This window comes from Thunnus maccoyii, chromosome 16 (genome assembly GCF_910596095.1).
Source record: "Thunnus maccoyii chromosome 16, fThuMac1.1, whole genome shotgun sequence".
Lineage (NCBI taxonomy): Eukaryota > Metazoa > Chordata > Actinopteri > Scombriformes > Scombridae > Thunnus > Thunnus maccoyii.
The window spans coordinates 21,841,544-21,867,168 of NC_056548.1; the positions used below are offsets into that span (position 1 = coordinate 21,841,544).

The 25,625-nt window shown below is 38.4% G+C and overlaps 1 protein-coding gene across 1 annotated transcript in view; it reads right to left on the reverse strand.

Moving 5' to 3' along the window:
• sntg2 (syntrophin, gamma 2) overlaps positions 1-25,625 on the reverse strand; it is an 86,137-nt gene that overhangs the window by 17,558 nt on the left and 42,954 nt on the right. The window contains exons 10-14 of the mRNA XM_042388240.1: positions 18,480-18,609; positions 16,494-16,532; positions 14,615-14,731; positions 9,224-9,295; positions 8,697-8,906 (exon numbers count right to left, since the gene is read on the reverse strand). Of these exons, the coding sequence (XP_042244174.1) occupies positions 8,697-8,906; positions 9,224-9,295; positions 14,615-14,731; positions 16,494-16,532; positions 18,480-18,609 (568 nt within the window). The remainder of the gene's footprint in view (positions 1-8,696; positions 8,907-9,223; positions 9,296-14,614; positions 14,732-16,493; positions 16,533-18,479; positions 18,610-25,625) is intronic.

The window sequence follows — 25,625 nt, forward strand, 5'->3', positions numbered from 1 at the left end:
CTTCCCAGCTGATTGACCATCCCAAGAAAACTTCTCAACTCACTCACATTTGTTGGCTCTGCCATCTTTGAGATTGCCTCAGTCTTTCGAGGGTCAGGGTGGATGCCTGCAGGAGTGATTATGTGGCCCAGGAAGGCAACCTCTGTTTTTGAGAGTTCACACTTGTCCACATGTAGAGTTATGCCTGCTCTTTCCAGTCTTTGAAGCACAGCATGGAGTCGAGTGTCGTGCTCTCCCTGGTCTCGCCCCCACACCAACAAGTCATCGATATGGCATATCATGCCTTCAAGCCCCTCTGTGACCTCTGCCATCCTGCACTGGAAATGTTGCTGAGGCAATGCAAAATGGCAGACAGTTGAAGTGGAACTGACCAAAGGTTGTAATGAATGTGGTATACATGGCTGATTCCTTTGTAAGTGGGATCTGCCAAAACCCCATGTTTGCATCCAGCTTGCTGAACACTAGCTTCAGTGAGTGTTCCCAGGCTCTGTTCCACTGATGGCAGAATAAATTTTTCATGACACACATACTTATTCAGGCTGGTCAGGTCCACACACAGCTGTACCTTTTTCCGGACCTTCTTGGGTACAACCACCATGCCGGCGCACCAATCGGTTGGCTCCTCCACCCTGCTGATGACACCCAGGGCTTTCATGCGCTGGAGCTCTTCCTTGACTGGACCCACAAGTGGTAATGGAATCCTTCTGGGGGTCTTAACAGAATAGGGCACCGCTCCTGGTTTAAGCTTAATGGTGTATGGCTGTTGTATCCTACCTAGCCCACTGCACAACTTTTGATAACTTGACTTGAGGGTCCCCATGTCTATGCTGTCTACACGCATGAGTAGGCCAAGGGCTTTGATGGCTGGCAACCCAAGCAAAGGCGTGCTCAGGTTCTGGACCACATAGACCTTATCCATTGTCTGCTTGGCTCCTCTCCTTAACTGCAATCTGGAAAACCCTGACACATCCAGAGGAATCCGGCCTGGCCCAAAGAAGGGTTTCTCTGCATTTTGGAGGACCGACTGCTTGGAGTTTGAAAATATCTTGTTAAACTCAGTCTGTGACACAGCAGTTACATCTGCTCCAGTGTCGAGTTTAAAAGTGATATCTTTGTCCATTCTACTGATCACAGCAGTCCATTTATCATCATCGGATGTCACCATACCAAGAAAGAAACTTTCCTCTTCTTCCTCTATGCTTTGCACAGTTTTGCCTGCACGGCACACACACTGGTAGTGACCTTTTTCCCACAGGAATGACACTTAGCTTCATTGGCTGAACATTCATGCTTGGGGTGAGGTGTGCCACCACATCTGTAAGACTAAAAATATTAAAAGCTCACAGTGTTGAGCTTTTAGTATTTTTAGTCTTACTGTTGTGTGGCTTTTCTCCATAACTTTTAGATTTGGTGAAATTAGGCTTTTCTTTTGGGTGTCTGCCTTTGAACACTCTGTCCACAGAGTTTACCGCCATCCATCTGCAGTGGTCCCTTAGCATCACCTCTAAGTATGGTTTGCTGCTTTTTTACCTCTTCCAATTGTCTTGCCATGTTTATAGCATTGTCCAGATCCAAGTCCTTCTCCATTTGCATGTGTTCTGAGAGCCATGTGTCAGCCAGGCCAACCACTATCCTGTCCCGGATGAGTTCGTCATGTAACGTCCTGTAGTTACAATGCTCTGCCAGTGCATACAGAGCAGTAATGAATGCATCCACAGTCTCATTTGCTTCCTGCTTGCGCATATTAAATCGCGTGTGCTCATAAACAATGTTCTTTTTCACTACAAAGAACGACTGAAAGGCATCCCTCACTTTATCATATTGCCGCTGGTCTGCATCATTAAGTTTCAGGCCTCTCAAAACATCATCTGCTTCGTCTCCCATACATTAGATCAGCGTATTCACCTGATTGTCTTTGGAGCTGGCAGCTAAATTGCTCGCTTGGTGGAATCTTTCAAACCGTCGAATCCACTTTTCCCACTTGTGCGGCTTGGAAAAGTCAAAGGGCTCCAGTGGCTGAATACTGAACGTGGCGCCAGATTTGTTAGCCACTGTGCAAATCCACTCCCGTCACCGTTACCGTCCGTCATTTTCACTTGCTCACCAGTTTCTCCCTTTCTTTTGCAGGCGGACCCTTTCTCTCCAATTCAGCAACGCAGGTTTCGTGGCACTTCTGACACCATATCGTGTTCTTAAATATTAGAACAGATGAGACCAGCTTTACACGAGACAACAACTTTATTTTTTTTCTTTTTGCCCTCCTCTTCCAGTCATGTCTTTAACAAAAAACGTCCCATGTGGCCAACAGCACCCCCATGTGTTAGACCTCCCACTAGTACCTTAACTAATATAATGAAACAATCATAACACCACAAGGTGGAGCTGAGGTGGGCCGAATGAAGCCTGGTTGCTGAAACAAGCCACGTAGCAGCTAGTGACCTGTTACTCAAGGCGGCCACGTCCTTAATTATGCATAACTTTACAGCTTAATAAAATTTAAACGGGTGAGTTATAAAAAAAAAAAAAAAAAAAAATCACCCCCTGTACAGTTGTCATGAAAGGGAAAATTGTTTTTTGCACCAGGCTGTAAACATGTTTATTTCTGCTGTAAAGTTGGGCATTTTAACATGGGCGTCTATGGGGATTGAGTCGCTCTTGCAGCCAGCCTCAAGTGGCCATTCGAGGAGCTGAAGTTTTTGGTACTTCCGTATTGGCTTCATTTTTTAGCCCTGGAGGTTGCCACTTGTGTTGTACCCAAGTTTATTAGATCCATGTCGCAAAGTGTGGCTTGCAATAAAATTATAAGATTGCTGAAATCTCTCAGCCTGTAGGCACCATTAGGTCAGGGGTTCAGGACGGCTCCAACAGTACTCTTAAGTCATTAATGTAGATGTTTAATAGAGTTGGAGACAAGCTCTTGCCCTGAAAGATGCCTTTCCCTTGAGTGAACTGTAATTTTGTTGCCAATTTTTACTCCACACTTACAATTGCCATACATTGACTTAAATCATAAAGTTTACCCCCTACACTGATCAGGAGATTTTTATAATGTAATTTCTCTTGCCAAATAGAATCAAAAGCCTTTTTAAAATAAATGAAACATGCAAAAACTTTGTTTTGTTAGTGTATGTGATGATTAGAGTAAACATGGTCAGTAGTGTAGTGATTTGGTAAAAAAAACAATTTGCCCTTCACTCAGGACATTGTGTTCCATGAGGAAGGCCAGCATCCAGGCATTGATAATGCTGCAAAAAAACTTTCCCCAGATTACTGTTCACACAAATGTCTTTGTAGTTGTTGGGGTCCAATTTATCTCCACTCTTATGTACTGGGGAAATAAGCCCCTGACTCCCAGATCTCAGGAAAGCAACTTGATTGAAGAAGACTGAACTGAAGCAGGGCCTTTTTCTCTGTCCTGATGCTGTCACTTCCACATGCTTTGCCAGATTTTAGTTTTTTATGCTGTTTTAATTCTTTCATTTTAATTAGGTCGTCAAGGGGATTCTGATCATTTTATTGTTGATTCAAGGATTGTTATGTGAAATTTGTTCATATAGTTTTTCAAAATTATCTTTCCAAATACTACCATTTTGTAGGGCCAGGTTGTCTTTTTTGTTGTTGAAGTTATCTCTCCCAGAATTGATTTTTAATCAATGGACTCAATTTCTCTTAGTTTCTGATCATGATGTTGTTTTTTCTTATGTTTTATCTGTTTGTATTCTCTCAGTGTTTTAACATAATTTTGCTGCAGGTCTGTGTTTTGTGTATGTTAGTCCTAGGAAACTCCTTGTGTGCTTTCTGAGCCACCTTGATGATGGCTCCTGACACCCTCTCCCCCTTATGGTGCAGGTCATTAGTTCCTGTGTGGATGATGATGTTGTCAGGGTCACCCAGGTGGTCATGACATGACAGGAGTTGGAGGGCATTATCAGTATGAAGACACCAAAACTTCCCCACTCTGTCATGAGGTAAAAGCTTTTTGTGTTCCTGGAATTTGCCAGTGGAGTCAATAAGGACTGCAGTTTTAGGGTGCTGGTGACGGAGTGGTCCCTTTTCCTCTGTGATTGGCTCTACTCTGGCTGGGCAAGGGGCTTCATGGCAGTGTTTTCTTGTGGAGGGCTAGGTCATCTGGCCTGTGGTGCTGCCTGGCTGTTGAGGCCAGTCTGTGTCTCCAGTCTGACTTTGAGGGTGCTGCTCTGTTGCTTCCATCCTAAGCAGCTTTTCCTCCAGATTGATGAGAAGTGCGTCTCTCTGCTCCACCTCCTTTCTCACCTGACACTGTTCATGTCTGAAAGTTTCATTTGCTCTATGACGCACATTCATACTTTCTCTCAACTGTCTGACAGTGGTATTGGTTTCTTCTTGAAACATTGTCAATTCATCTTTCAGCTGTTGAATTATGTCAGACTCCAACAATTTGTTCTCTCTGAATTCTGTTATCTCCACTTCTAGGGGGCAGAGACACCCCTGAATGCATTGCACTGACACTGGTGTCCTGGGTGTGTGAGGGCTGTTAAAGCGGGCAGGTGGAGGGGTGCCTGAGGCTGTGTGGACATGGAAGGTTGGAGCAGTAGTGCTGGGAGGGTGAATCTGCTAGAGCACCAGTTCTCATAGCTGAAGGCTAGGTGATTGAGTCTGATGGAGCTGTAGGTGCTGTTGTTAATGGCACAGAGGCCTTTTCCCCACCAGCGAGAGTTTTCAGTCTGCTGAAGTCTTTTTCAAACTCATCTAGTTTTGTCTGAGACCCTTGAACCTTCACTGTGCCTGTGTTATAGAAATTGATATTGAATTCTAGTACAGTATCTGCGTATAGCTGTCAGATGGATGTGTTGATATCATTTTAAGGTCATTATATTGCTCATGGAGAGTGGAATACCAAGCTTCTGGGTGCTCTGTAAAGAACAGCATGTCTGTGATTACTGCTCCGTCACCGTGCCTTTTAAAATCTGCTCTGAGTGTTTCAGGGTGGTCTCTGAGCAGCTTGCTTCTGTATGTCTCCCTCCCTGCTTCATTGGTCATGTCCTTTGGGTAGTGGATCACCAGACTATCTACACTCCAACCATCTGGTTATACTTGTTTTGAGTTCATTTTTCCAACTGATAAAAAAATACTGCTGTGCTCTCCACTTTCTTTACATTCAGAGCTGTTTAGCTATGTTTTTACATGGATGTATAGAAGTCTGTTTTTTCTTTAAATAGAAATGTTCCTACCTCTCAGGAATGTTCTGTATTTAATCCTTATTCTTGTTTCTTTCCCTTTCTTTTTTCTTTTTTGCGTTCCTCCTCGTTTTGTCGTCCTTTTTAGTAGTTTTGTCCTGGTTTATCCTGCTCCAGGTCCAAGTCTCCATGGCAGTTGGTAGCTGACAGTTGACAGCTGGTGCTGTTACCAGTTATCTAGCTAGGTAGCTAGCTTCTCCCAAAGTTTTGTTTGATGATTTTAGTTAACTGGTTTCTAAGGTTGACTTTAAACTTGCACATGTTTGTCCCTAAATTCTTCATGTTTAATTTAATATAAAACTTGTCACTAAACTTGATCTAAAAGTAATTAAATTATTTGCTAAAGTTGGAGCTCATGATTTTCTCTCTCTCTCTCTGTGTGTGTTTGTAAACACACAGCATTCAAAGGTGTTTACAAACACTAACTGGCAAATCCTACATAGTATGCCTTTAAATTAAGTCATTTGGTGCTGCAAGGACAATTATGTGACAAAATGTGCCTTGCCTCTGTTGCTTTTCGTATTATGATGATTGATTATCTTAAAAACTGCCTTTTCTATTAAGATCATTTTATTGGCATGATTACCTTCATTGGAAAGTCAATAGTGAAGTGGCAGACAGGAAACAAGGGGAGAGAATGCGTATACATGCAACAAAGGCCGCCAGCCTGAACGGAACCGGGGATGTTGCAGTTATGTTGCATGCGCTCTAACCATTGGCAAAAATGTGCCTTTTAACCATAAGCCTGGTGGTAGCTTCAGTTTTCTCAGAGCATTCCTGTCCAGTACACTTAACAGGGGCAACAACTGTTCAACCTAAAAAGCAATCATAACACTATGGGACACATAGACTGTAATTAAATATTTTTCATAGCTGCGGGCAGCTGAACAGTTCTCACCATATCCGTTATTATATAATACTCTGTTAAATGTGTATTTAATATCCTTAATCCTTATTTAGGATTACTTTATTTTTGTCAGTTTTCTACTGTATTCTGGTAGAAAAAATTAGACAAATATGCAGTACTTCCATTCAAACCTTCATCCTCAAAATGTTCTGCATATGCTTGAGTCTTTGAAATGTACGATACATGTCCAACACATATGTATGAAATAATAACCTGTAGTGTAAATAATAACCTGTGGTGTATATATTAATTCAAAGATTAATTATCAACAAAGCAGATACAGTATTTCTTTCTCATCTTTGGAACAACTGATTGTATTAATGTAATTTCATACTGACTACCTCAGGCTTTTGACTTATGTGGATTCCTTACAATGTTTACACTTGTCATAACATACCTCCTATATTCATAATGCCTGGTGAGTCATAATGAAGAAAAAAAAAACACATACTCTACTTGTAACTATCACTAGGAGGTATTTCCTTGTTGTATTATCCATCTTATTGTGGTTGTGTTTTCTGGATTCAACTGGCCCTGTATTCGTTTGCTGGACAGTAAATGGAAGCATAAGTAATGAAATTTTTAAGAAAACTGAACATGAGGATGGCAGAAAATAGGATAAATCCAGACTTTATTTTCCTTTGTTGAATTTTCCAATGACGTATTTGAGTTTTGGAAGCGGAGCCTCTTGACAGACATGAGACAGCTGCTACTGAGAATTGCTTAACAATGCACTCTCCACAAGAGTTGATCGCCCTCACATTTTTGACATACTGTATTTGCTTAAGAGGCAATTTAATGGCTCAATGAGGTGAGGACTAATTCTTTAAGTTACTCAAGCTACAAGCATTTGAAGTAACACTAACATTTATGGAAAACAGAGCGCTGCCCAACTTCCAATTTTAAATGCAATTAATTCCTTAATAAGCAAAATTTAAAGCAGCAAAGAGCCCATACTGTGTCAACAGAAAACACTTCATCATGAGCAATAATGTCTCACTGTTGAAGCATTAAATTGGTAGGAAGGGACAGTACTGATTAAAACAAAATCTAAGAAAATATTTTACACTAGAGTGTAAGTGACAGTATTATTCATAAGAAAAGCTCAACTTTGACAAAAACTAAACAAACAGAATGGATAATAAGTTATATTTAGGTCACTGTCTGCTTATTGTGTGGTCCTGTAATGTTTACCATCATCCTAATTAAGTTTTATGTTCACCATTCTGCAACATACTGCAGAAGGTTTATTCTTTTATAGGTCAAAGTGTCAAATAATTTGTTTGAAATGTGTCTAAAACCAATAGCATTGCATTTAGAACAAATTATCAAACATATTTGACACAAGAAATAGTTAAACAAGTGTCTTAGTCCTTGGTTTTAATCCTTCTTAAATTCTACCCAGCAGTATGGTCAAGTACTTCTGTGGGCAATTTAAAGAAATTTAAAGTCATACAAAACAGAGCAGATCACATGATTCTACACTGGAAGTCTCTCCTGTCTAACTGGTAAAATGACTGTGGTCATTACTTGTCAGAAACATAATGACAAATCAAAACAGAACTTTTTGTATTGATACACATAAATATTTCAGTAGATATGCAACAAAAGGGCAGTTTATATAAAGAAGAAACTCATATACCAGCATATATATATATATATATATATATATATATATATATATATACACACACACACACACATACACACATATATACACACACATACATACATATTGAACAATGTATGAAAAATTCACTCCCTTGACAGATTTAAAAAAAATAGTGTCCAGTTTTAAAATATTCAAAAAGCATCTTCAGAGAGGAGACTTCAAATACAGTTAAACAATTTTTGCTTTTTGGTCATTGTTATTATGATAGTTTTTATTATAGTACTAATTATTTTTGTGGCACTTGTCTTCTTGTTCTGTATTTAATGTTGTATCAAATGTTACACTGCATGTATCATATGGATATCATGTCATCATCATCTGTTAACTAAATGTTTAAATGAGTGTAGCTGTTGGGTGTTGCTTTGTTTTGTCATTATGTAACTGTGAGTTGTGTGTAAGTGGTGTTGATTTGTATTGTAACTGTGTATATTTTTGTATGGACCCTTGTGATACAGCAGCTAATGGGGATCACTTGGGCAACACTTTTTATATCAACAAAATGGATATGTGCAGGATTGGACACAATAATAAGAACACTTACAGTGCAGTTTAATGCAATTCAATACAATATTGCTCTTTTTTTGTTTGTTGAGGCTTTGTCAACCTTTGTATTCTGCAGAATGCACATCAGCTGTTATCTCAAGCTGTTGATTGTACTTTATCTGCCTTCTGGCTCTAAAAAACAAACTACAGCACACAAAACGGGGCTGTTGATAGTGAGATGAGATATGAGAATTCTGGTCTCCATTGCAAAAATCATCAAATGCTACATTTTACCTCTTTAAAGTTGGGAAAAGGTGGAGTGAAATGTTATTCTGCTTTAAGAAGCCCTTTAATCAGAGTGGAACCTAGAAAATTTTACTCTTTACTTCAGTAATGTGTCACATGTGAAAATACTCACTCGTATTCGTTGCACTTCCAAGAAGACAGCTCTTTGGAAGGACTTCTCCCAGATAGCCAGGTCAGTGGCCAGCTCTACCCTGAAGGTGTGGCTCTGGCCATGGCCGACCAGAATACTGAAGCACAACGAGTCATTGTCCTGCTGCTCAGGTGAATGCTCCAGCCCTAAGTAGAGCCTCGCCTGGAGCCAGCAGTCCTCTGCCATCCACAGCTGTAACACAAAATTTTAAGTGTTACATGTTGGGGAATACGTTTTGTTGTCTCTTCATTTTTAGTGCTTCATTTAGTGAGTGAAATATAGAATAAATTTCTCAGTTCTCCATTTAAATGAAAGTCTATCCCTTCTGGTTTGTGGATGAGGAATATCACCTCAGGCCAAGAGAGCCTTGTTTAGTAGGCTCACAGAAACACGCCTCTCTCTATCTGCTACAAAAGGGAAAAAACATCCATCTATACTGAGATGAAACTGCAGTGATAAAAATTCTAACAGCCATCATTGCACATCACAGCACCCTGCTCTTAACATACCTTGTGAACCTTGAAAAGAACCTCATAGAGGTTATATGTTGTTTCAGCTTGTCCCCAGTCAGCGGCATTGATCTGAGGAATAAACACCAAGGTGAGGTGAAGAGTAAGCATCAAAACAAGCTTTTTTTTTTGCACCTGTTAGCAGCACCACCTTATCCAAATATTGAATGCAAATGAAAGTTACACAAGAAGTTTGGTGAATAGCTGGATGACTGCCAGTGTCTGTGAACAAAATGGATTTACCATTTTGTTACACTCCAGTAGTGTAACAAGTACAGATGGTGCACAGTCTCAGAGTAACGCAACAACCAGGGAATGGACAAGAGAATAGCTCAAGGACAGAAACATCCATCAAATATTTTTTTTACTTTACAGAGACAACTTCCAGGTTTTGTTCCAAAAGTGAGAAATCCTCAATCATAAATCACTTTTAAATATGTAATAATGCAAATGACTAATAATCCAGCCCTGGAACATAATCTTACTCAAGTTTGTTTTGTAAGGGTAAAGGGTTTGAAAAACTGTGTAATACCATTGCTTATGTTCTTTTTTTAGCTGCCTTTAACAAACACTGCTACAACCATAGAACATTGTAGATAAAAGATCACCAGCTTGACCGAAAAGGTCAAGAGATATTTGGACATCTCACAGTAGGAAAAGCACAGGTGTAAATAATAAAATGAATGATGGTTGAATTGTGCATGCTGGCTCACTTTCACACTGTCATGTCTTACTGGGACACTTGAATAGAATAGAATAGAGCCATTGTTCATTTTTAGTATTGAGTTTTGCCTGCTAGGAGGTGAGTTCGTGGGTGAGCCGAGTGGTTGCAGCTAGTTCAGACATGGCTGTAACAACAGCAGGACAGAGAGGAGCGAAAGAGATTACAGCTAAAAAGTTGGACAAATGTCATTAGAAGATGGCATTGGCAGATTAAATGAAAACAATGGATATAAAAGAAACCAAGTTGCAATGATGTACATGTACATGTTTTGGGGGGAGCTTTAGTTCTTCTCTATGCTGACAAAAATTTGCTAACCACTGTTGACGATAACTCATTATTCAACATTGCTAAGATAATGAAGGTTTAACTTTGAGTGTGAGTGCTGTAGAAACTCACTGTAGAATATAGATGGTAAACTCCAGGAACACGTTTCACATTTTCAGAAATACCAATAAAAGAAATGCATGATGGCAGATTGCAATAGCTGGGTAGGTAACACTGGGATGTGGGCTTTCTATAGCCCGTGTTTGTGGAGAGATGCTGAAGAAGTAGCCCACTCAGCGCTAATTGATTAATTGATTAATTGACTAATTGTTGTAGCTCTGACACAAACGTTATAGTAATGTTTTTATCGTAAAAATTTGAACACGATAAACCTTGCTCTAACATATAATCTCCCACAGTTCAAATGAATGGCTGTGATAGAAGTTTGCAGTATACTACCCTAAGTAGTGAGCACAATTTTAAGGTTGCACACACACTAACTTCTTAACTTAGACTGACAAGAGGCTACTCAGTCATTTTTGTTTACCGAGGTGTGTGTGTTAAGTTATGCATCAGTGCTATTCTAGTGAATACGCAAGTCCTCTCTACCTCAGGGATATTGGCTACTGCCATAGTTAAACAAAAGCCAGAGGACAGGTCTGGCATTTCACAACCCACCAGCTGCATAATTCCTTCAGTTCATGGAACTATAATTTCAGTGACTCCACAATAAATCCATGTTTAATGCTATCTGTTAAAATTATGACTGATGACTTCTGTCACTAACACCTTGTCAAAAGGATTTGTTGGCCCCAAGTGACTAGTCTATATCAGGTAAAGCTATACCTTTTATGTCTGCAATTGTTCTGCATTCAGGTGAAGTTTACTGCACCTCTTATCTACTCCCAGGCTGAAGGTTTTTTTTTTCTTTTTTGTTAAACCACAACTAAAAGAAACACAAAAAAGTATTTTTTAGTTTACCCCCATCTCAGAGAGACTTCAGTTTCTGCATCAGGAAAATCCAATTTCGCCACTCACATTTCCTGCAGCATTTAGGAAACTTTCTCCAAGTATATTTGGTTAATTAAGGTTGTTCTCTTATGTTAGACCTTTGTAGAAGGTAGATGATGGTTTAGAAATGTTTAGAAAGGACAATATTTATCAAAAGCAGATTACTTGCCTCTGAATATGCATGGGTATTTTATAATTTGAACAAGACTTTGGATACTACGGAACAGAACATTGATAACTGAGGTCTCAGGAGAAAATGCAGCTGCTGTTAAACAAATATCCAACAGTGATAGTTCTCTCTTTGCTGCAGTCATGGCCCTTAGTAGAATGAAAGACAGCCCGCCCCCTCATAGGCCTGGTTGACGGTATCAACAAACCCATTTTGAGAGTCTGTGCTTAAACAAGACCAGACTCTTGTCCCTGCCAAGGCAACAAACAACTGGAGTGACCATCTCTAATCTTACAAACAGCATTGATGTGGGAATTGCCATTCGGACAACCGTATAATATGCTACACAAGAGGAAGTCATCTGTGACCTAGTGCTGGAGACTCTAGCAGACTGTAGGAGACAGAACTCAAGATGCAATGCACTAGTTTCCATCAGACACATAATTGATGTTCACCTACATTTAGGACATTATCCTGGCTTGATAAGGCAATTTTATCTTCTCCTAAGAGGCTGATGTCAGTGGCATATCAAAGGGAAGCAGTGGCAGAAAACCTCCAGAAAAAAAATTACTTTTGCCTGGTCGATCATGGAGCCCTAGTGTGTGTAAAGTGTTAACCTTAGTGTGGAGAGACCCTGAGAGCTCTATGTCACAGTACTCCTGAGGGAAGGCTATGACCATCTTACGCTACCAAGCTATTCAGCCTGAACAGAGAGACTGCTCAGGGGATGGCTTTTAAGCTTGAATCATGGTGACATGGTGAGTTTGAAATCTATATAGACCTATCATCTTCATTATCCTTGTGCAATTTCCCTGATTTGAGAGGAGGGGCAAAGACAATGCTGCATTGGAGGCCACATCAAACCCGTCAGATACTGAATTTCAGCATTGCCCACAAGGTGAGAACTCCTTTCCTGAAACACAAAGTCCTCCAAATATTACAGTTTATAAAGCCTAACTGAGAGGAATAGGAAACACTTGGAATTGGACGAGGCCCCGAAACCAAAGGCTGAAGTCTGTCTTTAATGTGCAGCTTGAATATGATGGAAAACCTGTTATAGTCAGTAAAACAGCTACCTACCAAAACCTGCACAAAAGTACATCTGGGAACCTTCAGACCACAAAAGGTGAGCCACAATAGTTTGTAAGAGTGTTAAATGGTGACAAAAGCCCTCCAACAAGGAATGTCAACGGTTAACCATTAATCTGTTAACCACTGAGAATATTTTTGACCAGTTACCCATGTCAAGTCTATTTGCATACACACTCCCCTAACAGCTAAACAGTTATGTGTTCACAACATTAGATATTCTTTTTAAATAGATAAAGTAGCGGTGTAAAACCGACTAGTAGCATTAATTGTTTCTAGGCTAGCAAGTGTCTTAAAGTCTCTTTGTAGTGAGTGTGTTAAAGTCAGTCAGCACTTAAAGTGTTACATTAGTCCAGTTTAACCTGCAGGAGTTTCTGAAGGCTCGTGTAACATGTTTTTCTGCCACGGAGGAAATAAATTCACGATGAGTGAAAACAAGTCCAAAGCATCTTCTGACATCTCTACTGCAGAAACGGAATATGTCAAGCTGCCAAATACCACTGTCACAGATTATAAGGAGCTCAAATAGACAAACAGGCAGTCTTATAAATGCTAACTGCTGGAGAAAACAATTTTGACCACTTCTAAGAGCCTGGCAAGAGAGTGTGTGAGTATGTATGCATATTATTTTCAAAGCACTTTGTAAACTCTGTTTTTAAAGGTGCTATATAAATAAAGATATTATCATTATTATTATCATTATTATGTAACTATACTATGATGTAAGTTATATTCAAAAAGTAACATTAATGTTGTTTTTCCAAAATCAGTTATTGTAAAAGGGGGTCATCTTATAATCAGGGTCGCCTTATATTCGCGCCAATATTTGGGTCTCTGATATGCCTACTAACACACAAACTGTGAAATAAGACCACCCAGTCAGTTTGGTAGGGGGCTGGCTTGCTCTGTACGCTTGTGATTTCATCAAGTCATTCAGATTTGATGCCTCCTCTTACATCACATGATGCTAAGCTAAGGTATGGGCAAAAAATTCATGGGTATTGCAGGGCTGGACTTGGGGATAGAACCACTGCTTGCCGACAGACAGCTGCTGAGCCCCGGTGAGCTCTGCAGGAGAGAGATGGCTGGGGAGCAGAGCCGAAGTGTCCTGCATCGCTGCTGCTGCTGCTGTCTCATCTTCCGGAGGAATAAACACCCGATTCTGCTCTGATCTGGAGCAGTTTGCCAGCAGGAGGAGTTTATTTTTTAAACTTCTGGGATTACACTCAAACTGGCTGTTCTGAACAGGGCTGTTTAGACGGGATGAGAAGGCTGCTGTGGTGCTTGATCCTTGTGGTGTTTTGACCAAAGCACGTCAGACGCATTTTATTAAGACCCCAGGGAACTGCGTTAACTTGTGGAAAAGGGGTGTAATATGGCCCCATTAATGTCAGCAAGGGAAGAATACATGTGTTTGCTTATAGTTACAGTTACAAGATAAGATAATGCTCTATTAAATATATTATAATAGATATAATAACAATTTTTGCAGCAGTCTAACCAAACCCTGAATCAGTTCATTTTGTTGATTATTACACCTTCAACCAGATGACAGTAAAATCCCCAGATTTAGTGCCTGGCTGAAATAGTAATTGCAGCTTTAAGGGCCAAAATGGCAGAAGATTCATCATTGATTTCATACTTGAACCTTGGCGAAAGTCAAATCTTGCTCAAGCACATCCAATTTTAAAAAAATATGACTGTCTTTAGTACATCTCTCTTCACTATGACCTAGCAGTCAGACATAAACTCAACAAATATAAATTCATCACCTGCTACTGCATGCTTGTCTTCGCTTATTCAATTATAACTGAAGCATACCCCAACTTGTTTCAATAACAAACCAAGCAGCACGTTGTGGGACAATCACAGATCAGTGAGCAAAAACAAATTCAAAAAGCCACTGAACAAATTCTTATGCTGAGCAGAATCCATGGTACTAATTAATCATCACGCACCTGTTTTTTGGGTGTGATATCCATCAGAGTTTGAACAAAATCATTTCATATTGTTTGTTTCAAAGATACAGATCTCACTCAGACTTGTGCCACAACACCAAACTATGCATACCAGTTTCACTTACCCCAAATCATACAGGCCAAATGGAAAAGGAAAATTATGAAATATTAATTACCGGGGGACTTCTGAAGATATAAAAATATGGTCCTCTCAGTGCCAGGAACTTGAATGCTGAAGTTCGACCAGCAGCGCTGCCCTCAGTGCTTTCACTTGCCCAGCCCATGTGAACAATCTGCAGATGAAGAGGATGAGATTTACACTGTTTTACCATTTAAAATTGTGATTATAATACACATAAAAATCTGTACTTAAGAATAACAAAAGTGCACTGTCAGAGAAAATGCATTAAACAAGAGCTGCAGTGAGGCAGCTTCAAAATGATACACTTAAAAGATACCCCACTGTAGTGGTGCTGCAGTCCCAGCTGCAATGCAACAATGTAGCTTTGATCTACCCAAGATTGACTTGGGAAGTTTCTCTGCTCTCCTCTAAGCAGCATATCTGTACTGTATGTACTATACTGCTTCATCTGCTACACTCACTCCTAAATCTAGTGATTAACAATATATCAATGTCTGCATGTTTGCCTGGACTTCTTCCTGAAAATACCATCTCACCTACAGTATGAATGAGGTTTTACTGAAACTGATAAACAGCATGACACAACTGCGCCCATCTCAATGATGAATATGTGTTACAAAATGTTTCATTTGCCTGAATAACTGTATTTATTTGGCAAACTACCATATATAAATTCAGTCCAGAGCTGCTACAACAGCTGCGGTTGTATGCTGATGATGCAATTCTGTACACCTCTTTAATACTTCCTACAGAGAAGGCTGAGTGGGAAGCTAGCTTGTAAAGGGATCTCCATGGAAAGCAAATTGAAAACTACCTTCAAACCAGCATATGTCTATGATAGTTCCTAATGGAGAAAAATTTTATCGACAGTCTACAGCCATGCTAGCAGCTCTGTAAGGCTGTACTTTGGCACAGCTGTGCTTTGAGCTAAATGCTAACATCAGCATGCTAGCAACCTCACAATGACAATGCTAACATGTTGATGTTTAGCAGGTAAAATGTTCATCATATCATCAAATGTTGGCATGTTAGCATGCTACCATTTACACTAAACACAAAGAACAATTGAGGCTGTTGGGAATGTGCTGGTATTTGATCATAAACCAAAGTATTGGACAAAATAACATTTGACCTGATGATAGTGCTAGATAAAAAGTCAGTGGATCACCAAATAGCATCAACATTCATTGTTTGGGCACCAGGGATATCTGTATCCATGAAAACTCAATGCCAAATGTCAATCCATGCAATAGTGAGATATTACACTAATTTCAATAGTGAGAATCTGGTGTACTTATGACTGTCTGCATTGATATCATGAAACTGTTGTGCTTGTAGTGAAGGAAATTACACATACTATACATATAATCAAGTTTGAATACTTTATTGCACATGTCTGAATACAGTTACAGCACATGTAATCATGGTTCATTTCCACTGTGTTTGATCAGTCTGAATCTTACCATGTAACTTTTAACTGAGAGAACTTTAGGTTCATGGAATGTGTATGACCAAAGATATCTTGGTCTTTGGGAATGTAAGCAGAAAATTTGCTGACTTTTAACCGTTTAGAAAAACCAAGGCTAAAACGGTGCATCAGAGGGTAGCAAGATTGCCAGAGTACTTTAGATGGGAACAAAACCAGATAAGGATGTTTACTGAAAGAAGCAGCCTTGACAAGAGGGAAGAGTTCCAAGGTATAAAAGGTATAAACATTTTTTCCTCTGTGTACACACTACAAACTAACTTTGTGCTTTGTACCATGTTCTGAGCATAAATAAAATGTGAAAATACAGTGTGAGAATTTTGTCTTGTTCCTTTTTGTCAGAGTGGAATTTCAAAATTATCACTACACTCTGCTTTCAAAAAGATATGTTGTACTGGTATGTCGAGTTAGGCCAGAGTTGGCATACCTGATCATCTGAAGAGCAGTACTTGTTGACTATCTTGATCTGTGAGAGAAATAAAAAGAAAACAATCAGTCACATACACAATTACAAAAATCATTACAAAATATACATTAAGGTATCATGGCTCCTTAAAACCACTGTTAATGAGATTGTTGAGATAGTAATAACAAACACAAACATCATTACACCAAATGTAAAGCATTACTGCCCCTTGACCAAATCTGCAGGTAAATCTAGGAAGGATAACAGATGCAGATATAACATGATTGTGTAAATTTCAAATATCCAGTGATTTTAGCTCTGCTCAACACTTGAGCTTGAGAAATTTTTTTCCACTCATGATAATCTGTGAGAGGAACAGAAGTGACTCTACAGCTGACGCCATAATTCTCTATTGGTTGTTGCCTTGGCAGTGCACGTCCAGGAATTTGGGGGGCGGAGTTTCTGAAAGAGCACGAAGGGAGGGGTGTATTTGTTTGGGTGTTTAGTTCAAATATCAACAATCTTTATCCAGAATGACTGACTCTAACTTGATTAGCTAGCTAGCTAGCTACAGCTGATCAAATCTGCCTGCAACAGTTGTAATTTCAGTTGACAAAATCAATGGTCGCGGGCTAGAAGTTAGAAGTTTGTTTTCATCTGCCTCTGTCTGAAATCAGTGACCCATTGTTTTAAAAATTACTGAGAATTTGATAGGCTTGGCGAAGGTCAGTGCGAATGTAGCAAAAGTCAGCCATCAGGATATTCCAAAACTGTTAAATTTTAACAAGCTATCTGTGAAGCTACTATTTTTAACATTTCTAATGTGTGTCTTGGAGGTGAAAAAGAGGTATGACACACTCACCAAAGAGGAGATCTCAAAAGCTCTTACAAAATGTTGTACGCCTTTCTCTGGAATGAATTATCACTCAGCCAGAAAAGTTTTACAAACCAGTGCAAAACATTTTCACATTGAATGCCCCCCCTGGTGTGTCAGGATATCTGTCTCAGCATGGTGGTTGCTCCTAGCTCATTCCAACTCAGGTACAAACTGAAGGTACATTGTATCACCTGAATTCCTTTCCATTATTATGCGCTAACAACCAGCCCTATTCTTTTTGCTTAAGCCCTTCCAAAACATCAAACGACCCAAGTGGCATCAAATAATCCTTCATCATGCCAGATGACAGTCATCCACATGAAAAAGACATGAGGGACCCCAAGGGTGTCACAGAGTCTATTTAAAGATTGTAGGTCATTAAAACAAAAGTTCCGCTCTCCCAAAGCAGGCACACAATTACATCCTGATTGGCCATTTAGCAATCACACTCCACGTCCGTAATTAGGTGATGCAGGCATGAATTAATCACACTTTTTAAAAAAGGCAGCTGTGCAATCGAGGAGCATGGGCATACAGCACGTCTGCATCCTTACCAAAAATGCATCACATCATCAGTGTGATAATCAAAGTGAAATAGGAGGAAATGAGAGAGAGAAGTGCACATGCCGAATGACTACTTAGCAGTCATTAATTAGGTATGAGAGAGCTTCTTTTTGTCAGCAGAGGGGGAGAGGTGCCACTGAGCCACTCAATAAGTGCTTGTCAGGAAGGGCCTATTAAAACCATGCTACACTGTAGTCTGTGTGACTCTGAAAAATCAAAAGAGGGCAAAACACATGTAACAACTGTGGGCCAAACATGTTTAGAACATGTTTAAATGTTTTCCTTATTAACATGGTATTATAAATAAAATCACAAGTTGGTAAAAGGGAAAAAACAGGCTAAAATTTTAGTGATTTTCTGATTCTATTAATTTAAAGTCTGCCCCTTTAGATTACTTAAAATAACTGTCAAACAATCATAAACAATCATGTAAGGAATCATCTGTAAAAATGCTTATGTTAAGCCATTCTGTGGCAGGGATGCAATTATGTAATAGTACTCTCTTCACCTTCATTTTCAATAACGACTCACATGGAAGGGTCTCTCATGTCTAGAAATGGACTTACATTCTCCAGTGTCAAGTCATTGATATTTGTAGATATTGCTTGGAGCCAGTCTGTGCTTTCTGCTGCAGTGCAAAATTGAAGAATATTGGTGCTGGCTCCATCCAAGGCGAAGACTTCAAAACAGTTGGACCTGGATGAGCATAAAGGTCAAAATTAGACAGGAGTGGTGAAGATTGAAAGTAACATTGCACAAAGTGAAGCTGGAGCAGCTTGTTACTTTCAAGTTACTTAACACTGGAACTGCCAGGAGTCACTGTATACCTAAAACCACCAACGGTTAAATTTAACTGTGCACCTAGCTAGCACATTTCTAATAATAAATTTGTATTAAAGCAATGTCTTCACAAAGGATTGTCTAAAATCATGGAATGAGTTTGTTTAATCGTCAACTATGTTTTGTTCTTGTTTTATCCTTAAGAACACTAATTGCTTTGCAAATCAGTCTAAAATGACACTGAACATGGGTATTAAAAGGAAATATTTGCATATTTGGGTGGTGTGATATTATAAAAAAAACAACATTCATCACATAATGAAATAACCCATGTTGTTTAAATTACCAAAGAAGCCTAAATACCCCACATGGACAATAATGAGCCACAGTAATAACAATAAACAACCACTGCACTTATGGGTGATTTTACCTAATCAAATATTAATTTAGGCATTTCAACAATATGTGAATAAGAGGTAAGTTTACTGAGGTAAACCATTGTTTATATTATATATATATATATACACATACATAAATAACACAATGTCATGTTATAAATTAAAACAGCTTTGGTGTTCCGTTCATGAAAACAGAGTAAGGTAACGGGCAAATGAGGATAAAAAATAATATAATATAATAAATAAACGGTAACATGGCAAAACAAAAATGAATGAATAATCAATTAACTAAAAATAAGTTTTACAAGCAACCAAAGTTTTTCGAGTAGGCTAAATCATCTTCATCTGAATAGATCTGATTATATGTGTCCCTCACACACATTCAGCACTTTGACTGTGCATATTCCACAGACAGCTTTCCTGTACTTCAGGCACTTGGTGAGGGTTTTTTTGCAGGTCATTCTCTGCTCGTTTCATAATTTAAAGAATACAGGTTTCAAAGAACTTGACGTAGTTGTCAGATCACACACTCCAATGAATGCCGTTGCCTAGCAACTTTGAATGTTTAAACATAAACCACACAAAAATTAATGCATTTCATATACGGGTAAATTTTACCCAGTGTTTTTATAGATATAAATGCCTGTGTTTTTAATCTGGATTTATCTTCACTAATTTTAACAATAGGAGGTGCTACACAACATTATTTTAGGAAACAAGCTTTTTTAAACAGTTCAAAGTTATTGTGTACTTAGCATCATTTGGGTAAATTTTTTCGAGTGCCTTGAGGCTAAGTGCACTGCTTTACTGACGCAATTAAATTTCTCAACTGGTGGGGTGTTGATGAGGTCATCTAAGAGAGATCGCACTCATCTGGAAAAGGGGATACTTTTGGATATTTAATTTCAGTGCATTTGCACGCCACTGACACTTTTAGCCTCAGAGACAGCTGTCAAGAAGAACCACTAAACACAGAAGCGCTTTCATGTGACGCCTAAGCGGTTCATGAGAGTGGAGAATTGGCAACATTAGGAGAAAAGTTGCAAGGGCTGGGAGAAATTTCAAACACGACGGAGTGCACATGAGAAGTGGGGAGATGTTGTAGAGGTACGTGAGGTGAAGACTGATAAACACGGGGAAACAATAGAAAGCATCTAAGACAGCTCCTAAACCAAACTGTTCTCCCTCACTCACACATGCAGCAGTTCCTCGAGGTTAGATGTTACAAAGTCAGCATTCCTAACAAATCCTCTGGTGAGCATGACTTTCATACTGTTTCTGCAATAGGCTTGTTAAAATCTTATGTTCTGCTGCCTGTGTACTGACCCAGTGGCTCTCAAGGGCTGATTTTCAGTGGACTTAAATGTTGTTTTTTTGATTTAACAAGGGTGCAAATTCTTTCCGCATCAGTGTGCCTGACAAAAATGAACTTTACACTGTGATTTGTACAACTGTAAAGCATCCCTAATGGATGTTAGATTATTTTTATTTAAATGCTTTGTCTTGCAAAGCAGAATACCTTCACACCAAAATATGTACAACTCTCTCAGTTAGTGCTGCAGAGATAAAGTGAGCAGCTGATGAAATGACATTCGACACTACAGAATCTGCAGTACATCATTTAGAGCCCTTTCAATTAATGCAAAACCTTTGAGACCGTGCAGTAATGGGGGAAATGCAAGCAACTGCAATGAATGAAGAGCTCCAAACGCAGAGATTAATCAAAGGAACGGGCAGCTGGCGGATCAATGTCATGAAAACACAACCTCAGTCAGAGGGAGCTGTTAAAGCCCTTCCACCTTCAGTGAGCAGGACAGAAATCCTCACTGAGAGATAAGATCTTGGGAGAGTGGGATTCTTTCATACATCTACACCGTTCCCAATGGCACAAATTATTGTGCCTTGCCCGCTGACTAGGCAGTAATAAATCCATTGAGACAGAGCAGAGACATATTACGCAATCAACATGCAGAATGATACATGAAGAAAATATGAGGGAAAGTGTTTTTGAGAGGAATCCAGCTGTTAGTTTTAGTGTGAATGGCAACGAGAGAGAAAATGTGCCATGTCTAATGATTAGCGAGGCGGGGAAGAAGGCAAGCTTTGGGGCATTTCGTTTTCAGCATAATTAATGCGAGAAACGTGTTTGCTTTTGATTTCCTACCAGGAAATGCATGCTGTAGATGAAAGTTTAAGTTTGAACCCATGACACTGATCAAACCAATAACACACAGCTGAAATAGAAGTGTAAGACTAGATCATCAAAGTGTAATATCATATTTTTTTAATCAAGACAAATTAAGTAATTTGTATATAACTGATGGCTAATACTGTTTGCAAATTACTGCAATTAAAAAACAGCCAGTGACACAGCGTGGTAGGCAAAGCTGTATTCATTTGCAAGTTTTCATTCCTTTCAAATATATCCGTTTTGACAGCTAAAACAAAAGGCTGAGAATGCCTCACTGTCAGAATGAGGAGCTAGTCTAACACCTTAGTCTTGCCAAAAAAAAAAAAAAATCTGTGCAAAGAAAGGAAACAAGGCCTGCTCTCTACTTCTTCACTGTCAGTTATCCATGTGGCCTTGTTTTCAGACTACTCTTTTTTTTTTTTTTCAAAATGAACACAAGAACAATTCCCCAATTCCCCACCAGGACAGAGTTTAAATTGGGTAATTGGGAGAAAAACTTTGAGGAAAAACTGTATGTCATCCCAATTAGGAGCATACGTTCCAGCAAAAATCACAGCAACACTGGATAACCTTCAGACACAACAACAATACAGCCTGCAGAGTCCACATCGCCATTAGAGTAAACAGCAGCTTCTGATCAACACTAATGGCAGCTCCTTATGCTTTACCTTGGAACTGAAAGTGATAATACTGGCCAACCCCAACACCATTCAAAATGGAATAATTTCTTGCTGTAAAGGTGCGCTTCCTGTATGTACTATGTCAATACCCTACGTTTCGTTGAATAATTTAAGTCTTTAACGAGCCAGCCGGTAAATGTGCCAACACTCTGGCTTTATTGACCAAGGATAAAAAAGCTTTGCAGAAAATCATCCTATCTGACAGTTACACTATCGTAATGTGTACTCAAGAATTCTGGCATGTGCAAACGAAAAAAGAAATGAAAAATAGACACAAACCTGCTCTGACCTAATCCAGGTCCCATGTAAGCTAAGACAGCATTACCTATTCATTTCAATGGTTCAGCTTCAGCTCAAACTGCCACAAAACTTAGAAGGAAACTCTTCTCTAATAGTGACTTCAGATAATGATGTGAAATGCAATAATCGAGTTGGCCCTTCTTCATATTTGGAATTCCAAATAGTTTGCTACACACATCCAATGTGTATCTAACGAGATGAAACAAAACTGATGAAAGGCAGTTGAAAATACGTCATAAATTAGACTGTTAATCATTTATTAATGTGTTACTTCTATTTAATTGTAAACTATTACCATAGGTACAACAATACTTGTCAAGGCTCCATAAATTTCTGTTATACAACTCTGATTTCTTATGCAAATAAAAAATAAACATAAACTAGGTGTCATGACATTTGCCGCTTTGCTAATTAAGAAACTGAATGAAAATCAGATTTGTGATTAATGGTATGAATACACACTTGACCTCACATTTAGGTCAACACATTGACTGTGTACAGCTGAAGAGGTTTATTTCCACACTGTGATAGTTAAGTGATGGTTATATTTGCCTTCTGATCAGAGCTCAGAAAGAACCAAGACATGTTATGGCTATTTAATAGGGAGTTTCAAAATGTTGAATAAATTCTGTAATTTAATATTAAAAAAGCATGCTGCATTTATTTTTAATGACCTTGTGATCAACAAAAAGTAATAAGAAATAAAAATTAATTTTCACTCAGGGTATGAAGACATAACCCTCTGTTATAGTGTGTAGCCATGTTCTAGTTGAGTTAAGGAAGTTATTAATGTGACATTTTCTGTATTTGTTAATGAGAAAAGACTATTTTCTTTTAGCCACAGGGCTGGATTAAGAAAAATCATCATAAATGATCTACCTAAAGTAGCAAACACTAAGTCTGACCATGTCCTGTGGAGATAATTATATCAAGAGGAGTCACATCTGTTTACCCCTGTTAACATCCTCATTGATTGGATCCGTATTTGTGTATTCTGATATGTCACCCATGTTTTGTAGAGTAAACTCTGATATTGACTTGCTCTCTGCCTCCAGGGATCTTTATTGACTGAACTCAGCTATTCCTGCATTTCCTTATTAGGTTGAGTCTGACTAAGCTCCGAATCTCCTCAATACATTTCTTCAATATTTCACCCGCACTTAGCAGTCATTTAACTTCTGATTGGACCAAACATCTTGCAGAATTTGTTTTGCAGTGTCAAAGCATTTTCTTCAAAATAAAGTCTAGAAGTAAAGAGCATCTCTACTTCTGTAGAGAAACTCCATATTGAGGTATCTGAACAGTCTTCAGTCAGTGATGTGGACCGTGCTACAGGCAAAGCAGCAGTTTTAACATCAGCTGATACTTGTCTACTACTGTACCACTGTGACTATATTTACTTATGTTACCTTATGGATAAATATTTCACTTCAAATGTTTTCTTGTAATTTCAGGATTATTTTACAATCTACAAGATTGTTATGTATCTATACCTTTTGTATTGCAATTTTATACATTTATATGCATTTTTAACTTTGTAGAATTGGGCTTTTCCTTGTTTGTTTAAGTTGATAGATGTTGTTATCATGTTATTGAATGAATAACTGCTTTAAAAGAAAGAACCAGTCTTTTTGTTAAAGATTAGAATGAGCACAGAAGAGAAACTATTTGGTTTAAGGGTCTTACTTAGTATACTTAGTTTTCTAAAATTACAAAATGCACTGCTGCACTCAAGAAAGTGTATATTAACCATTCATATTAGAAATATTTTTTTAAATACACAATAACCATGTTGGCCTATTAATCAAAATATTTATTTTCTAAATGTATTTATAGTTAATCTCATTCTTAAATTATCAAAAGCAGAAATAATTTGACATGACAACCTGTTTTATTGTATTTAAATCTCTAAAATTAGCTAAATAAATAAATGATATATATGAATATGCTGTACCAGTCAAAAGTTTTCCCATTCACTTGAGAGAGAAAGTGTGTCCAAACTTTTGCCTGGTACTGTATATATTATTAAAAGTCAGTTGTATGAGCTGCCATACACGTACTCCTCCAGCACACAAAGTCGGCACACCAGATATGCACCTATTATTATAATTGATTACTTTGTCTTGTTCCCAGAAAAAAATGATGAAGAAAAATAATTAATATTATAATTAAAATATCAATTATCCTACATTTCATTGAAACCTATATTCTCTAAGATAGTACTAGCGTGGAATTATACTGTATTAGAGTAACCCCAGTAATACATTTCAGCAGGCTTGAACTGGCACAAATATAAAACAGGTTCAAGACTTTATATTTAAGAATCTCCCCTACTGAGGTGTTCAGCTGCTGTGCTGTAACTGACCACAACTCTTAACCTCTCTGTCAGTAGGACATCCCCAATGCAGTGCAGCATTTTATACAACTTTCCTTATCGTTGGCAGTTGCCCAGAGCTTAAAATGGGATAATACCCAAAGAGGTGTCCAATAAACAAGTTTAATAAGAATCTTTAATTAAATGTGCAGAGCAGAGCTCCAATATTTGTTTATCATTATGTACCTGCCTGCAATTCTCGAGTTGTGCAGCTAGACACGCCCTAAAGAGTGCAAGAAATGATAAGGTAAAATGAATGAGGAGAATAATTTCCAATTTGAATGAAAACCAATTACAAAACATGAAATTAGATGTTTCATTAAGCTCCTTGTTAGAAAAAAACATTCATAGGCATTTAGAGCATATGCACAAGCACTTAAACTCATGACACCAAACTGGAACTTTATTCGTAAATTTAAAAACCAAACTGTCACAGGAATGTTGGATCAAGACCAAAAAAGATTACCCGAGTGTCAAACATGATAAACCTGCTAATTATATACAGTAAAGATGTCAACAATCTCTTCTTGTGAGACTTTGATAACAATTCTAATTAGTGACTGTAATCAGCCTCAAAAAAGCCACCCATGGCAGACTGTGTGAAAATGACAAAAACAAATCAAAAACACAAAACCTGATCATGCATTTATGAGAAACATTACATGAAAAACAGTCCAGAAAAATAAAGGAAATTGCGTGACTGAACAACTGAATGTTTATTAGCTTGGTATTTGTAAGCTGTGACCTCTCAAATGTTAATAGCACTTCCTGAAATTTCTGTAAAACAACATCTATTGGGTTTATTATTTTTGTCCCGCATGCTTGGAAATAAAAAAATGCTGATTGAAAAAGGCTTAAAGAAAAACAATTGTGTTTACAAACTGTAGACAAAAAGATCGATATAAAAAGGACAGGCATAATAATCAAATGCATTTACAAGTTCGACCAGTGTTCTCAGTCACACCTTCTGAGCCAGAGCCTCACAGCTG